We start from the raw sequence: 17879 nt of genomic DNA, 5'->3' as shown, positions 1-17879 counted from the left end.
GGAATACTCTGGTGAGGGATGATCTTTGGTCTGTGATGTACCACCATCAGGTCAAGGTAACAAAGTTAAAGGAGGTTACTGAATCTGGGTCTTAGGACTAAAATTTAAGAAGCTATTCTTCAGACTTATCAAACCTTAACAGAAACTGTCCTTAATGTTTTTCTTTGAAGAGTTTGGATAATATTAATAATTGTAGACCAACTTAAGCTTTAGAATCTTTGTCAGAACAATGTTTTAGAGTATTAGACACTTGTCCTACTAGTCCCCATTTCAGCTAAAATACAAATTTGAGCTTTCCTCCAGGATAAAAACCTGCACAGGTCACTGCACAACAGTAAGTCTATTAATGCACTCTGAACTAAAACAAAATCCCCATTGTTAAATTTACAATGAATTTGTAACTCTCACACATAAGGACATATGAAAAAAAAAAAAAGCTACTTTGAATTAGCCACGAATAAATGAGTTAAAACGAAAAATGAAAAAAAATGGAACAAATTTTCCAAGCTTAAATGTTTTAGTTCAGCACATACAGAATATGAGTGGGGAAATGATAAGCAGGGATGTTTACTAGCAACTAAGTTTACAAAAATTCCCATGGAGGATTTCTATTCACCTGTCGTCCTTTTGGTTGTGTTGTCGATGGCAAGTCCTGTAGAATAAAGTCAACCCAGGAGAAGAAATTTTCATTTTACTTTTTAAGGGTACACAACACCATTTGTTAGTGATTTATACTACATAACAGTAAAATGATAAGTTAGACAAAAGTATAAAGCATTGACCCATGTTTAGAAATACTTTTTTTTTCTTAAAGAAATCAAACCCAGGCTGTTTAGCAGCAAGCTGAAGAAAGCAGATAAAAAGTTTAAGCAGATAAAGAATGTGCTTTTTAATAAATAATTCAGCATCTTCAACACAAAAGCACCACCAAGTGAAAGAGGCTCTTTATGTGAATGCCTTTCCCACTTAAATCTTGCTTTTAAAAGAGAAAGAGGCCATTATAAATATTAAAAACCTTATTATTAAAAATGTATAATGTGATTAATTGTGCTGAGAATTAAGATTATAACTACCAATAATTTTACAAATTCAATTTAGTTCCCAAAAATTTCTTAAATTTTTCATCCACACAATTATTTTTCATTCTACTAATTAACAAGCACTTTACCTCGTGGCAAATAATTTCTAAGTTGCAGGGGTTTTTTTAGTAGTTTTGTTACTTAGTTTTGTAATTTTTTTTGGTTTGTTTGTTTTTAGCTAGTCCTGTGAACTCAAGAGATTGACAGCACTCACTGAAGGAACTTGTGTGTAGTTACAACATTGGTCCAAACAATGACAAATGATAAACAACATGAATTTTAACGTTAATATACTTTGGAAAAAGAAAACCAACCCAGGAGATTGACAGCACCTTTCTACCTGAATACAAACAAAACAGAAGTACTTTGTGTTAAAGATGTGATGGTTTATAGCTTGGTTTGTAGTGCAGTTTAAAGCCACTTCCTTTTGCTTTCCATATCCAGGCAAGGCTCATGTTTCACACAGTATGTGCACGTACCACGACAGCAGAGAGCACACCAATTCCTTAACTCAGATAGCGGAAACCAGTAAACGTTCCAGAGGGCTCTCAAAACACAAAACTTAAACAAACAAAAAAAGAATCTAGAGTGTCTTGGGATATACCAACTGCACAGTTATTCTTTCTTCAAACACTGCTTCCCAAGGTCAGGGTGGAAATAAAACTTCCACTTTAAACCTCTGCTTAGTTTTGAGGAAGCTGCTGACAATGATTTAAGGATGACTGAAGTGTCACGGTACAGTTATTAACATTTAATTCACTGTATGGCTTTCAATGAGAAGAATATGTCAGAAAAAACCCTTAAAAAAAAAAACAAAGAAAAGAAAATGGGGAGTTACATATGTAATAACCTCAGTTCTACCACCAGGACAAAATTTTCCACTGACCACACGATAAGTATAACAGTAATGGCAGATGAGCACCAACAAAACTTTCACAGTTTCTCTGTGTGGAACTGGAAATCTTACCGAAACAGAATTGTTAGTGCTGCTATGACCATTAGCTGGGGACTGTCTGGATGTAGAGGGGGAATCTCTCTGAAATAAGACACAAGGTTCATTAACAACACAACACTATCACAGGAACACAGAAATATTTCAAAGAACAGTTACATCCACAGCCTTATAACCATTTTCTTAGCTGCTTCATCTGTGAAAGTTTCCACCCTACAAACTCTGTAAATCTGAAAAGACTTTCCACAGTTTAAAGATTCAGGTTTGACATTTTGATGTATCTGAGGTAATAACTATTTTTATGTTGCCTTAGCAATCAAACAGCTTTTTAATTAGTGATAGATATCTGGGACTTTTGAGATCTCACGTGGCTGACAATGCTCCCGGCCCTTAGTCACACACCAGTCTTTGTTAAAGGTAAGTACCTGAAAGTTAGATGCTGAATAATACTTTGGAAAAGAATGAGGCACATATTCCATTTTAAAGATGTTTCTAAATATTTTTTCATCTATGAGGTGGTTGTCAGTGTTGATCAGTCTCTGCCAAGCAAAATGAACCTCTCTGCAGTGCCCCAAAGACACTGAAATAACACCTGGGAAGGAAGCTGGATCTTCTCTTTTCCCTTTTCATCCACTTTACATCTCACTGAGGGTTTTTTCCTCCCACATTCTTGTGGGCTTAGAAGTACTAAAGTTTGCCAAAATACAGCACCTTTGAAAAGCCACTTCTCTTGACTCAGACTATCAGTGTGCTCCTACACTTCAGTGAGGGGACAGCAGACACAGGGTGCACACTGGGAAATTCTACAGCAAGGATAACAGGAATTTCTGACTGTGTTTTTCAAAGGAAAGGAAACTTGGGGAGCAATTTTTCCACATGCCATTTTGATTGTATAGTACTTAATCCCACAAGGTCAGATAATTGAGCCATCTCTCCCAGAAATAAAATAATTCACTCATACATTGTGAAAAAAAAAAAAAAAAAAAACAACAAACCACAAACACCACCTTTTACCCTAGAGGAATTTTGGAATATAATATTCCATGTCAAAGGTTGGTTTAGGAATGCCTGGTCATTCTGCATAATGTCAGGGATAGCAGACAAAAAGGGCTAAAGCAGTTTTCAAAGCAAACAAAGTTAGCCCTGGCACATTTTCTCAATACAAGTGCCCTTGGTGAACAAATTAAAAAACAGACCTGGAGCTAAACTGTTCACGCAACATTAATCAGGGAAAGTTCTTCTACCAATATTCTCAAACTTATACTAATTATGTGATAGCACTCATAGCTATTCTAAAGCATCAAGGAAAGTTAAAATGACAGGCAATACTTTATCCCTCTTGCTGCCTGTACATTTGATGTGCAGCAAACTCATGCAGAACTTCTGCACCTTTTTTGTGGACTCCTTAGATAAGACTGAACAGAAAGTTCCATATGTGTCTATGTAGATCCTTGCTTTGATTTGAACACACCTGACAATTACATGGCTGTATAACAAATTTAAAACACTCAAATGAGAGCAAACAAGCTATTCGTTACTGAAAAACATTTATATATAAAAAGAAAAGCCTAAAGGAATCATTATTCCCTTTTTTTTGAGTGTATGGGATTATCAGCATCACCTTTATCAAGGAGTAGCTAGGAGATACTTTTTTCCAAAACAGCAGCAACTTCCTTGCTTTATAACGAGATTTTCTGCTTACTCTGCAATTTAGTCTCTTCTATTTTCTCACTTTAAGTAAGAGATGAAAAATTAATGTAAGCTTTTTCTTTCTTAAATATGGCTTGTTATGATTTGTTGTCAGTGGTGGTTTAGCAAGGAAGCGAGGGAAAGCTTTGGAAAGTTATGCCAACACCCAAGTCATTTAAGGAAAAACAAATTCAGAGAATGCCACTATTTCTGGACTGTCTTGAAGGTTTCTCCCTTTGAAGGAAATTTTCTTGGTTTGAGAATGTTTTGATTTGTATGCCTTCAACAATTCTCAACAGAAGACAGAATATTATTCAAAGCAAATTTTCATCATAACGTACTGAGAAAAATAGATACTTTCAGTGCTACTGATTTCAGTACTGTCAGAAATTAATCTTTCCAGCTAGCCAAGAAACATACGTACAGTTTTTACATAATTAGGCTGTTCTGCCACAAATCAAAGGCATTTAGATTCTTAATTTCCTAAGGACCAGGAAATTAAGATTTTCTTTCAAAAACTATCAGACTCAAAAGTAAGGAGAAAAAACTGTGTTATGCACCGTCTAATGAGACAAATCAATGAGTAGAGATGTTCTTGTAGAATGCTTAGAGCTGGCCTGGAAAACTTCAGCTTCTGTTGGGGAGTTGTATCTCCAGTAAAACAGCACAATCCCCAGTTTTCTAGAGGATAGAAAAACACTTGGAGGATCCAGTGATTGATTCTGAGTAGTGTGGAAAGGTTATCATCATGTTTCAGTAAACTTGACTGTCTAGACATCTACTTGTCCAGCCCCAAGCCAAGTAACAAACAGAAGTCTTTGGGATCCTCACTGTTCATTGAAGCACCACAGCTGGAGCCTCAGAGGAAACAACCACAATTATTTCCAAATGATGGCAAAACCAGTTTCCTCTTGACTCCTTGTTCTTGGGTGTTGATTATGGATGATAAATCAATGCATTTGAGATGCAAACCTATAGCAGAAGTTAATTATGTCTGCTAGATATGATAGGAACAGCTGGATCAATGATATTGTTGCCAGATCTATAAAAAAACACACCCAAAATAAAAACCACACAAAAACCAATGAGACTTTCCAAAAATCTGAAAATATATTTACATATCAGTTTTGCTGAAGCAACATTTCTGGCAGTATTATTAATAAAAATGAAAAAAAAAAAAGGTTTAAGAATATAAAAATTCTTACAGTTTGACCATTAATGGGAACCACGTAAGACTAAAGCAAAAAAATCCACGGTGACTACCACCAGACTTTTAAAATCTCATGTATGTAAAGGCTTTTCTTCTTAATGAAACAGCTTAAGTGTTTCACCAAGACAAGCTGATACGTAAAGGATGTTTATAAGGAATTTAAAAAAAAAAAAAAAAAAGCAAAAAAGAAAAAAAAAAAGGTACTTCCCTTACACTGCCATTCTCACATATCTGACACTATAAAAAGTTACTTGGGGTATCTTGTCAGTAGAAAGTAAGAGTGCAAATGTAGCAAAATGCTTACTCAGTGGGATAAAACTGAAGCATATAAACAGCTTAGGCAGCCATCAGGCCTAGGAAGAATGTTGCAAAGGTTACTTAAGTCCATGTTTATGTAAGTCTGCAACTTTGTGGGTATCTGATGAAGAAAACACAACATCCTGGCCACGTGTTATATAGATATCTGTGCTAACTCAGGTCATGTGCCAAGCCAAACACCAAATAGGTCATCTCACACTAGATCAGCTGATCAAATTTCTACACAAAAGAATCCAAAAGTATTATGTTTCAACTCCATGAAATAGAAGGCCTGGTAAAGTGGATGGAAGGCATGGGAGCAGGAAAAGCCACAAATGCCTAAGAAACTTGAAATTATTCAGCTGAGGTTTCAAAAACTGCCTAGTGACCCTGAAGTACCATTACATGGCACAGAGAGAAGACTTCCCTAAATATACAGAGCTGTCTTAATATTTAGAAAACATCTCTACAAACACTTATTTAAATTTTAAATGACTACAAAAGAAGAAAAATATTGCAAGTGAAATTCAAATCTCTGTTATTCAAAAAAATAACATCTCAACCCACCCCCTGCTTTGTATATAAGGGCCTAAGACAGATTCTAAATAAAATGCATATCACCTCTGATTCTAATATTTATTTTTTCTTATCCTAGATTACCAAAAATGTTTTGCCACCCAATGACACGACCACAGTAGGAGCCTCAACCCCTCCTAGTTTCCATCAGTTTTATATTCCTCTGCTGACAAAACTGTGCTCCATGAGCACCAGTCCATGACTGAGGGGAGGGGGGAACTAACCATTAATATATACTGAAATGCTGCCAAAAAATACCTTAACTAGTAAGATTATACTAGTGAAGACCAAATATCTCTCAATTTATCCTGCTGGAGGGCACAAGAAGCAAGCTTTCTGTGTTTTAGCAATGCTGTTTGACATTGATTATCAGCCTTTATTGATGTTAAGAATCTGATTCGTCACCTGAATCACAATCCTGAAACATTCTGTGAAAAAAATACCAAAGGCCTAGTGGTGCTTTAATGGGATGATGTAAAAATGGTGGCTTTTTGTGGACACTTCTAGCAGTTGAAAATCTAGCCAAAGGCATAGTGTGGCCGAGCAGAGGGAACAGACTCAGCCAACTCTGACCAAATGAATGTTAAATGCCACAAAGTCTGATAATTAGACATGCCTTTTTTTCTTCCCCCCCCCGTCTTTGATCACACACTTCTAGTTTAGCTGTTTTTTTCCAAAGAAAGGTAAGAGTCTATTTTCCACTCTTCTGTGAAATAAATAGTCATGAAGAACCTAAGGACACAAACTACGGAAAAGAGATGATCTGCTATTACTAAAATGACACCTAATGGTATTAATTTAGAGCTGTATGCTGAGTTTTTTCAAATAATAATCTTCCCAGCAGGTCTGCAGTTTCACCACTTTCTGTGTTCCAACGTTGGGAAGTGAGATATCTTGTATTATTATTTCTATTTACAGCACAGAAGTCACTACATAAATTTGCCAGCACACTGTCGAATTTCTATTTAATTTCTTTTAAAGACTTTGCATTTCATGAAAAACTTTTGCTTTCATGTTTATACCTTTTAAGAAAATTGGCCTCATATGAGAAAATCTGTCAAACCTTCTATCTCTAAAACCTTTTAGGTTTTGCTGAATTCTATTAGAAGTACAGAAGGTAACCAAAAAGCAGTAATTTCTTCCTTGCAAAGATTGTTCTGACAACCACAGTAGCAGTTTCTGTGTATTCTAGCATCTGCTGAGACACAAAAACAATTAGGGTGAAATCACAGCTCTAATTAAGATAAGGTGCTTGACTTCAACAGGGGTTGTGATTTCACTCTCGGAATTCTAATTTGGGAACTGTTTGCGCAGTTAAACATGTGGCACAGAGGGACTGGCATCATCTACATGCTGCATATGCCATCTGTATGCTTAAATTGGAACAGTGGCTCTCAAGGAGCCATTTTCTACAATTTAATTCCCTTCAGTCGCAATCTGGAACGCAACTTTGTGAGCAGAAGGGAATTAAACATTGCTGTGCAAAAACCACACCACCAACTTTCCAGTTCAACAAGAACCAACTCCAAATCTGTTTTCCTTCTGTGATGACATATACCATCTTTTCACGGAAACATAATATTAAGCCACATGTAACTGTTACACACAACCACCACAAATTTACCTCAACGGGGTTATACAGAAACAGGTTCTTCAATTAACCCTTAACAGCCCAAAGCAGCAATATAATGTTTTAAAGCCTAAAAACCAGGAGGATTGTTCCTCAGCTTAGGAACTTTAACAGACTTCCTGAAGAACGAGTTTAAATGGTCCTTTTTTTTTTTTTTTAAAGGGGCTTCCTAAGTGCATGAGTTGAGGATCCCCTTTCCTATTTTTTTTGTTTTTAAATAGGCTGTAAAGAGTTAGTTAAGGTGTTGATGAGATGAATATGAAGGCAGGGCTGAGTAGGTAGGTGGGACCTACTCGTGTTCCGTTATCTTTGTTGTAAAATTGGTGTGCGTGATCTAACAGGACAGGCAGAAACAATTTCCCAGAAAGCAGTAACATTCAGCCATCAGCAGGCAGTTAGTTACAGGACTGAGGGAGAAACGGGACGGCTCATTAAATTCATTACCTCACAGGATGAAGATTGCGTGCGATAACTTGGCACAATCTTAAAGGTAATACTTCCACGCATTTCCCTCTGCAAAGAGAGAGGCACTTGTCAGACACTGAAGAGAAAATCTCCAAACCATTATTGCTTGAAAAGGAAAACATCACTGTTAGAGAGCAGCAGCATGTTTTCCTGAAGTAAACGTTCAGAAAAGCTAAATGCTGCGGCTAAGTTGACAGTTCACCTACAAACAAACATTTAAATCATCTCTCATTAATCTAAAGGATAAAAATACATTATCAGTTTGTTCACCTGACCAGGTTTTCAATGCCTAGAACCCACAACTGTATTTCAGTGTGAGAGACACAGAGATGTGTAGGTTTCTTCCAAGTCAGTCTTTTCTTTGTAGCTATATTCCCTGTGATCCTGTCATGAGACTTTGCTACTAAAGTGACATTTTCTTCCCTTTCATACATGTTAAATAGCAAAACTGCATTCACAGTTTCTGGAAAGCTTCATGTTACAGTAGGAAAGGTAGAAATGTCAAAAATAGACTTTCATCAGAACAGAACACAAAGTCTGCTAGTTTGCATTTACTATAGTGTAAGAATACTGATAACAAGTAGCAACTGCAGAATGGCAGCAGATTGTGGCAACGTATTTTCTTAATCAGCAATCTGAATATTAGTGCCAGACATGGTTGACAACTGCAGGACTTGATCTGGGCAGAAATGACTTCAAGTAATTTCAGAGTTTTAACTCCTTCTCTCTTTGGTTGGCTTGCTGTGCCCCTCAAAAATGCAATCTACCTGGACTCCCTTTAAGCTTGTCTGTATGGCTCTGGACACAGCAAAAGGATTAGGGATACCATCCAAGATCCCAAGGTTAAGGTTGCAGGCACAAAAATGTACAAGGGTTATGGAATATCAAACTGACTCTACCAGCAAGGGCCAAGATGGAGTTTTCCTGGGAAAAGACAGACTGAGTTCCAAATATCGTTTTAAATTTTGTGACATCAATAACCACAAGCACAGCAGTTATAAACTGAAAGAAGGGTGAGTTCCAGCTACATGTAAAGAACACACTTTCCCTATAATGATAAATAAGCACTGCAACAGGGTGCCCAAGAAGCACCTGTCCTGTCAAATGTCTGTCCTTGGATATTTTTCAGGCTTAACCAGGCAAGGTTTGAGTCTACCTGGTGTAGACTCAGCATTTCAAATAAGGGCATGACTGAGCAACCTGATCTAGCTGAAGATGTCCCTGCTCACTGAAGGGAGGTTGGCTACATGACCTTTAAAGGTCCCTTCCAACCCAAACTATTCTGTGATTCTGTGATCTTTACAGACTAACTTGGGATGAGTAATAGGAGGAAATCAGTATTATGGGAAATTATGATTACAAGAGACAAGAGAAGAAACTCCTGCGTTTCAGTGAACAAAACTCAGACACATCAGGGAAAAACTTTGTAAAATGTAGAAGAGTTATATGTGAAGGTCAGTTGTCTGGAGAGTTTGGGGAACCTCCATTAGTCAAGTTTTTCTAAGAGCTGGCTAGACATACATCTGTCAGGAATGGCTGGGTGTGAACGATCTTTTCTGTGGGACTAAATGGAATAAATAAACTTACACCTGAACCAGCCTAGGGTAGAAGGTTCAAAAAAGTCACTATTGAAAACAGGGGAGAGCTTGTAGAAGGCTTTAATAGCTGAACACATAAACTCTTTCATTACATGTCTATGTAGCCTATCAAGAACAGAAGAAAAAAGTTAAGTCAGAACACAATTACATAAAAGTTTTGGCTAAATAAGACAGGCACTTTTATAGAGAACATGGGAAAGATTTCAGGCACTTACAAGCATTTTTTGTAGCTGTTCTACAGTTTGATTTGCCACACTGATTCCGTTTATTTCTCTGATTTCGTCCCCTACATGTAGCGTACCTGCAGAGGAAACAAAACACACAATCATCTCAGACATGCTTTTGCAATTCGAGATAACTGTAGGACAGTTCTAATATTCACACAAAGGCATACACATAAAACAACATCATAATAATTTTTTTGTTAGATTCAGAAAAGGACTTTGTATTAGCTGCCAAAGGTTATAAATCTGTCTTTCAGAGTGCAGTGAATACACCTGCAAGAGATGCACAGGCACTCCATAAAGTCCATGAGTAAAACACCAGTTCCTTACAAGGACACTGCAAAAGCCCCACCCATTGAAAAGAAAGTCACCAGGAACTTTTCAGCTGGAAATTTCAACAGAGATATTCAAACAATATTTTATCAGATGATTACTTAATGAAGTTTGGCTTCTTCACATAGTCTTGATTTTATCTGTCAGACCTCTGTATTTTTTTATTTCTCTGATTTTGATTTGCCATAGTTCCAGTAGGCATTTTCTGTATGTACCCTTGACTTAAGCCTGAATGCAAGTGATTGGTGTCAGATGATGAAACAAACACCTGCTTGGCTTAGGCAAGTCATAAACTGACCTGCTGAAGCTGGAATGGGAATAGGATGCTACAACATGGCTCTAAGGCACTAGAAAAGCTCAACAGGGAGAACCAGCAAATGAATTATCTTCAGGATCAGAAGCAAGCTAGGAGGTTTTTGAATGATAATTTCTGACCTAAGTAGCTCAACCCCCCCCTAATTCTCTAGCAGTTCTCACAGGAACCCTTCCATGGTTTATTATTAGCCAGAAGAGGTTTTCAATAGAAAATGAAATATGACAAGACCATTTACTTCACATATACTCTTTCTGCTGTGTGATTTAAAGACTCTTCTAAATACTGTACTACATACAATTCCTGTACCTATTATAAATATTCTTACTCTGAAAATAAGGAACCGGCAAACATTTCCTAACCTAAAACATATCTATAGAAAATTACCTGAAAAAAAGGCCAATCAACTGCAATCCTGGAAAATCCTTGAAATTCTTTTTCTGAACCAAAATTGTTTTTCCAAAGAATACCATGGAAGCAAAACTGGTACAAACATAAGGAAATCAAACTGTGTGTCTTATAAACACAAACACAGCCTGAACCAAGGAGAAGAATCCTGAAAAGCTCTGTTGCTCTGATTCCCACTGGTCTCTCTTCAATGGAACAGAAGCTCCCTTGGCAGTGCAACAGGAGAGAGCCCAGAGTTTACAAAAACTTTCAGTACTCTCAAGAGTAACTTGTCCAGCCAAATTAAATACTCTGAACAATTCAACAGGGGCTGATCTGCTGATAATGAAATTGTAAAAGAGGACTAATCACAATTTTTCTCTCAGTTTTCTCTTCAATGGAAAAATTATCACAGTTAATAGTTCACTGAATGTGAATCCAGCAGTCCTGCATCCGAATTTCAAATTAATCTAGTCCACATCTATAATATTAATGACCAAATCTCCAGTGAAACTCTTTGAAAGTTCAGTTTTGTCAGACTTTCTGAAGAAAGCATTCAAAAACTAGATTTAAGAATTATTCTAAAAAAGAAAAAAAAAGGCCAAAATTTAACTGTGTTTGAAATAAGTGTAATTGTTCTTAAAGAATAATACTGAATCAGAAAGCCCATATTGCCTGGAATAGTTTACAGATTCTTTGACATTATTCAAAACATAAATCTGATGAAATTAAATATTAGAATGAGAATCAGATTCAGTAATATCCCTGCATCAAATCATTGCAACAGTACACGTAAATAAAATTCCCTCTTCTGGAGCCTTTCCCATTTCTGCTACTCTGAGAGAAGTGAACATCGTCATGTTCATGACTGTAAAGGAACAGTACACATAAAAGGTGGGAATAAAGCATAGACTTTAGCAGTAGATGGTCATTCTCTTTTGTGGGGGTGGATGCACTGATAAACTACAGGAAGATGTTCTCAACTTGTGGGGAGAGGGGTTTATCATTTGCAGAAACATTTCACTCTTTAAAAATATTGTTGTTAGAAAAGTGTTCTTGAATCTTTGAGTAACGAGCCTTCCCTAACATTTGGAACTCCCATGATGCCTTTGCTGAACCAGATCTTGGCTGGTTTTGGTTCCTTTTCTATTGACAGTGCAGTGTTTATTTACAACTTAAGCTATTCAGGACTCATTGCTATGTAACTCATCTGTAATAGCAAAGCATGGATATATCTCCGAAAGTAAACTGCTTCCTCCTTTGTCTTTGCAAGAAAAGTAAGGACAGTTTGAGGAAGTGCATGAGAGATCCCACCCTTTTAGGAAGAAGACAGAAAAACATCTTGGATTCCCTATTCAGAAACATGTTTAGTAGCCATAAGAAAATTCTGCAGCTTGGAAAATGACGGGCTGTGAACATACAATCATATTTTCACAGAGATGTTGTTAGAATTGAATAAACCTTATCAGGGGTAACTGTATTTTAAAAACTGGTGCCAATTTGACATTTAAGTCACTTCAAGAATGTAGCACAGAAAATGCACACCTGTTTTTCTGCTGAGGTTAAATGGGCAGCCAATAGGACCTCTCTCTTAAATGCATTTTAAGAATGAATTCACTTTTAAGCACATATGCTCCAAAACTAGTCAGCAGCAAAGAACACACAGGTTAAGGTACTGAAATCTGCTGAGAGCTCTGTCTCTACGCAGATCCCCTGAAAATAATATTTATGGTATGGTATAAACAGAATCCACAGGCAGAAAGTAAATGGACAACTCAGCAAAGTTAAGACACAGACTCAAAGGTGAAAGTTAAGCCTGAGATCTATGATACAATTCATTTACTTGTCTTAAAAAAGTAGACAAGTCAATAAAAAGACAATTTTTGATGACTGAAACTGGTGTTTCATTTTCATTGAGCTGAATCCTCAGGAAGGTGCAAGTAGGTAGAATCTTTAAAAGCCTCTCTTCCCACTTTAACTCCCCCACCTTTTGAATAAGAACAATTATAATCAGCAGGATTAGATACAGCTGCCATAGAGATAGGAGGCTACTTCACAGCAGCTATTTTGTGATTGGGAATTGTGCAGTTTGTACTTAATATTCCTGAAATTACACAGTTCCTGTAACCCTCCCAGCAGAATTATTATCCACTCATTGCTGTTATTGCCTGGTAGTTTTCCATATAGCAGATAGCAGAAAAAAATAACACAACACCTCCCAAAAATCAATATGAGCCACAAACCTTATCAATAGTATTCAAAGGTGTGCTCGAGATCACTGTCAAATTACATTTGCATTGTTCTATTCAATAAAAACATTCTAAATAAACGTATGTTGAACGAAGAAGTGAAACCAAGAGGCATTTAGAGCACTAACAAAATTGGAAGCATTATACTTCATTTTCAAACCAGACCTATGGACAGAAGAGCTACATTAGTGAGATGAAGCACATAGAGAAAAGGTTGTATTTCCAAAATCTTTAGAAATAAGAGACACTGCATAACGAAAAAGAATTTTAATGGGCACAGTTGGATTTTCTGCTCAGTTTTAACAGGTTTTAAAAGTTTTATTAGCCTCATTATGAAACAGCCATGTGAAACAATACTCTGCAGAGCATCAGCACTACCCAAGCAGAGCTGAAAGAAAACCTTCTTCCTCTGAATCTTAGAGCAATCTCTTCTTAAAACTCACTTTTAGATGTCAAATAAATTTTGATTTAAAAGGTCCTCTAAAAAATATAGGTCTATCTGAATTGTATCTTTGGTTGTATGAAATCTTTTCTCTTTCCTGCTTCTTGACAGGTTTTACCAATGTAAATGAGCCGAAGTGAATGCATGTTCTCTCTTCCTAATTGCCTGCTCCTAGGTTCCCCTGGAATAGAACAGTAGGTTAGAGGGAACTTCGGGCTGAAAAATGATGAAAACTTTTGTGTTCATCAAAAGAAAAAGATGGCAGTCCAAAAAAGTTAAAGTAACCCTTTTAAGGGTGCAATCCAAACTTGCAGCCAGCAACACAGCAGGAAAGTTCCCCTGTTATTTTTGACATGTGATCTGGGAACACAAAGTAGAATGAAGGCGAAAAGTGGAGATGAGAAAAAAATGTATGTTTGCACAGTTTGTTATAGGAGTAAAAACTGAAAATAAAGAGTCAAGTTCTAGGCAGAAGTAATATTTTTATTTCAAAAAACAGTTTTGTGAACCTCAGCTTAAAAAATACAAAGATCCTCAAGAACTGTAAGACCTAAATGAAACGCAGTAGGCCCTGACCTCAAAATGCTGGCAGACATCTGGAAGGCAACTAAAGCAGTTAGCAGAGTCCATGCAGATACAGAGGTGTCCTGCTATGGAATAGCAGCCCTCAAAGTGAGGAGTATGTACATTAAACAGTTTGTACAAAACTACTGTGTTTGAAGACAAAGCTGTTCATGAGACGTGATTACCTTGCCGGTGAATCATTCCTCCGTGCATAATTCTTGCCACAATGCAATGGTTCAGCTCATTCATTTTTAAAGTGATTCCCTAGAAAAAAAAAAAAAAGAAATGTTTATACTTTTTAAAAATAAACCACTAAGCACCGTGATTCTCGAGTGGTTAAGAACAGTCACTTTTCCTAAAAGCTTGAAGGCAGGGCAGAGATTTTAAGGTTAAAACAAAATTTTTGTCCCTCAGATATGGGCAGTGACAACAGATACTGCTGATAAGTGAAGATGCAATACTTTAACTTAAAAGCATGTAAGATTCTGGTTTGTTAAAGACATGAGGTTGCCTTGAAGTGTGAAGTGTCCAGTTTGGTTTAAAGCATAATTTGCTATAACTACTACAAGGTTGATTGAAACAAAATCAGCTCTAAAGGTACAGTGTGAAAGCACACACAGGATCTCAAATTAAGAACACAGACAGGAGGATAATTATGCACAGTGGATGCTGAACTACCCCAATCTATTGGCAACCCTACTTCAAAGTGCAGGAACTGTCACCAAAAGCGTTACAATACTGGTCTTCACCAGCACAGAGCCAAGACAAGCCCTGAGGTTCCGCCCATACCATTGGCTCATCCGTGTTCTTCTGGAACTGCACCAGCCGAACCCGCGTTACGTTCTCCATGTCCATGTCGCCGTTGGCGCTCTCCGGAGAATCTCCGTTCAAGTATGGAGAGGTGGGAGGAGGGGTGACCCTCAGCGCTTCGTCACTGTAAACTTCATGTGCCACTACATCATGAGTTTGAAGTAAGGCCTAGAGGAGATTACGGCAACAAAATATCAGATTTGTATCGCCCCTGATGTCCCCCACTCGATGCTTTTAAGTATTTTTGAAGTTTCTCAGAAATTAAAGGACATCCAGGATATTTGTGCCTCACTTTCTATACAGGAACTTTTGCCTTGAAGGAGCCTAAGATAAACTTCAACTGACTGTAAATGCAGGCAGACACACCTAGCATTTAAAATCAGCATGAGTTAACATGTTTTTTTACTGTAGATACATCAGTGTGAATGATGCTGCCTCCCTCTCCCTCACCTTCTCAACAGCTGCAAAGTGCCAGAATGAAGCCATCTTTATATGTACAAACACAGAATTAGGAATTTACCTTTCTAAGCAAACTATTCTACAACAATTATTCTATTAAAATGGAAAGGTATACAAATCCCAGGGTGTTTTATTCTAATAAAGGCAGAATGTGGATCAGTACTGACTGAAAGAATTAGATACTGGGGTTTTTTGTTTACTAGCATAACTGCTTCTGTGCTCTCCCCTACCCCTAGAACAGGGACACAGCACCACCACACTGCGTTCAAAATGTTTGACAAAACTGCATTGTAAACCAACAAACTGCTCAAATGCTACTTCATGTTGTTTCTTGGTGCAAAGAATGATACAACACATTATTGATCAAATGTATTGAAATATCTTTGATAAGCAAAACAACCAGCTGTGTAAGAACTCTAAGCTGGGGCAAAGACATGAAGCTTGTGTAACTCTGAAAAGTGTAACAAGTAATACGAGATAAAAGTTGGACAAAGCATAAATATTAGCAAAACAGTATTCAACAGGACAAGGGTTTTTTTAGGGAACATTCCACTGTTCTCCAGGATATCTTCAAGAGCCACACATTCCATTTTATATTTGCATTCAGCTCTTAAAAGTGAGCATATTATAGACAACTCGCTTCTGTCCAAAAACTAAATCCAATTTATATGTGAACACACTGGCTCTACTTCTACACCAATCAAGGAGAGAAACAGATTTGCCTTTATACCCAAAAGGATGGATTTCCCAGATAAGGACTGATAAATCCAGTCTAGTTCCTACAATATCTCTGTAAAAGTAGAGGTATGAGCCACCACTGCTGTTAGGTTAATCTATATCATAGTTAATATCTTTGTACTTTTCCTTTAAATGCTCACAGCTCTTAGCTTGCAAAACTCATCAGTCTCGCAAGGCTTGATGACTGACCATCTACAATGTGCTCTGGCAGAGAACTCTGACTCTGCAACATCTGAGTCTTCAGTTAAAGTGTTTATGCAAAACTTGCACCGCAAAAAGTACTAAAAAAATCAATGGCAGAGGCATTTCTGAAGTGGAATCCAAGGCAGAAATGGGGTTTTTATGGCCTCTACAAAGTCCTAAATTTGTTCCCAAGGCAGCACTTCTGAAGTGTACCATGTTATAAAAGATAATTTCGCTGTAGTTGGGAATTCAGCATTATAACGATGGAATGGAATTCCCTAAACTAGCAATGCTCTGCCCGCATTCCCTCCTGTTCTTCTAGTCTTTCAAGCCCACCTACACAACTACTATTTTTAGTTAAATACTATCTTTTTATTTTTCATCTTATTTTCACAACCACTAAGCTAAACTTGCAACAATTCCTCTGCATTAGTCTGCACTGCTGAAGCAATATTTTATATTAGAGATCTGGTCCATATACATAAGTTAAACTACCTCAGCAAGATTTACTTAAAATTTGATTTATTTAGTTTGGTGTCAATTTATGTGTGAATACTCCAATGAAGGTTTAGGAATTTAATTTAATTTTCATTCCAGTATCTGAAAACTGTTTGCAGTTGTCCTAAACAGGACTAGAGCTGCTGCTACAAAAAGCATCCATTGTGGGAGTGAGTGTGGTCTTGGCTCTGTATCAGAGTAGGATGATCTTCTGTGATTCCTTCAGATCAACCTACTCAAAGCTACTTATTCAACTTCAGCATTCCTAGAGGTATTTAAAAGTGTCTTAGATTGGAGCTTTGGGACCTGGTTTAGCGGTGGACTTGGCAGTTCAGACTCAATTATCTTGGAGGTCTGTTCCAACCTAAACAATTCTGTGATTCTATTTCCCCTGTACATGTTACACTCTCCAAGCTTTAGAATTACATTTCTTAAGTAATTCAGGGCCTTACAATTGTTTCACATCAAACATCTGCCCTGCTTGATACTATTTATAGCAATAATATGCACCTCGTAGGAGGTTAAAATAGGGTACTTTGAACGTTATTAAAGGTTGATAATTATACTAGATGACTTCTGAATGTGTTAACAAATATTAACACAAATTCAGAAACACCAGACCCTAAAGTACAACAAGCTCAACTTAAACATAGGAAACATTTAATCAAAAGATTGCTATTGACTTCACTTGAAGATACTTGTTTTCTGGTAATTTTGATAATTTAGATTGTGTTTCCTCTTTTTCCTTTGCAGAACATGATAATCTTGCTAAAAATGAGTTTAATGAGAACAACTGCTTCCTACCATACTGCAAGATCACTGTCTGCAGAGAAGAGCGTAGGAAGGCACATGATGATGGATAAAACTTCAATATGTAATTAAGTAAAAGCCTCCTAGAACAGCAAATGCTTAAATTGCTGCAACATACCAAACATACATAATAGAATCTTCTAGAGATGAAAATGGCATGTCTGAAAAACTAATGAAAGTTGCGCAATGGAATAAAATCTCCTTGACATGTGTGTATGTAACAAATGAGGTACTTGATAGTATTTGAAGAGAATTCCTAAATTAATTAGCTGCTGAAAGACCTATATACAAAATTTACATACATTTCTTTAAATTGTTAAGCCGGTACAGATTAAATTATTAATTTATTCCTGTACCCATAAGACACACGAGG

At 36.9% G+C, this 17879-nt stretch overlaps 1 protein-coding gene across 11 annotated transcripts in view; it reads right to left on the bottom strand.

Annotated features, from left to right (window-relative positions):
• CASK (calcium/calmodulin dependent serine protein kinase) overlaps positions 1 to 17879 on the bottom strand; it is a 199356-nt gene that overhangs the window by 20649 nt on the left and 160828 nt on the right. For 4 of the 11 annotated variants that reach the window (XM_027883008.1, XM_027883100.1, XM_027883189.1 and 1 more), the window contains 6 exons: positions 14798 to 14986; positions 14194 to 14272; positions 9712 to 9797; positions 7878 to 7946; positions 2047 to 2115; positions 617 to 652 (listed from right to left, as the gene is read on the bottom strand). In XM_027883008.1, coding sequence (XP_027738809.1) covers positions 617 to 652; positions 2047 to 2115; positions 7878 to 7946; positions 9712 to 9797; positions 14194 to 14272; positions 14798 to 14986 — 528 coding nt within the window. The remainder of the gene's footprint in view (positions 1 to 616; positions 653 to 2046; positions 2116 to 7877; positions 7947 to 9711; positions 9798 to 14193; positions 14273 to 14797; positions 14987 to 17879) is intronic. The other 7 variants (XM_027883523.1, XM_027883434.1, XM_027883614.1 and 4 more) reach the window with 3 other exon arrangements.

Source organism: Empidonax traillii, unplaced genomic scaffold, assembly GCF_003031625.1.
Source record: "Empidonax traillii isolate 1590-97213 ecotype Southwest subspecies unplaced genomic scaffold, ASM303162v1 scaffold1:size7828297, whole genome shotgun sequence".
In the NCBI taxonomy this organism is placed as follows: Eukaryota; Metazoa; Chordata; class Aves; order Passeriformes; family Tyrannidae; genus Empidonax; species Empidonax traillii.
This window is presented reverse-complemented; position numbering and strand designations above follow the sequence as displayed.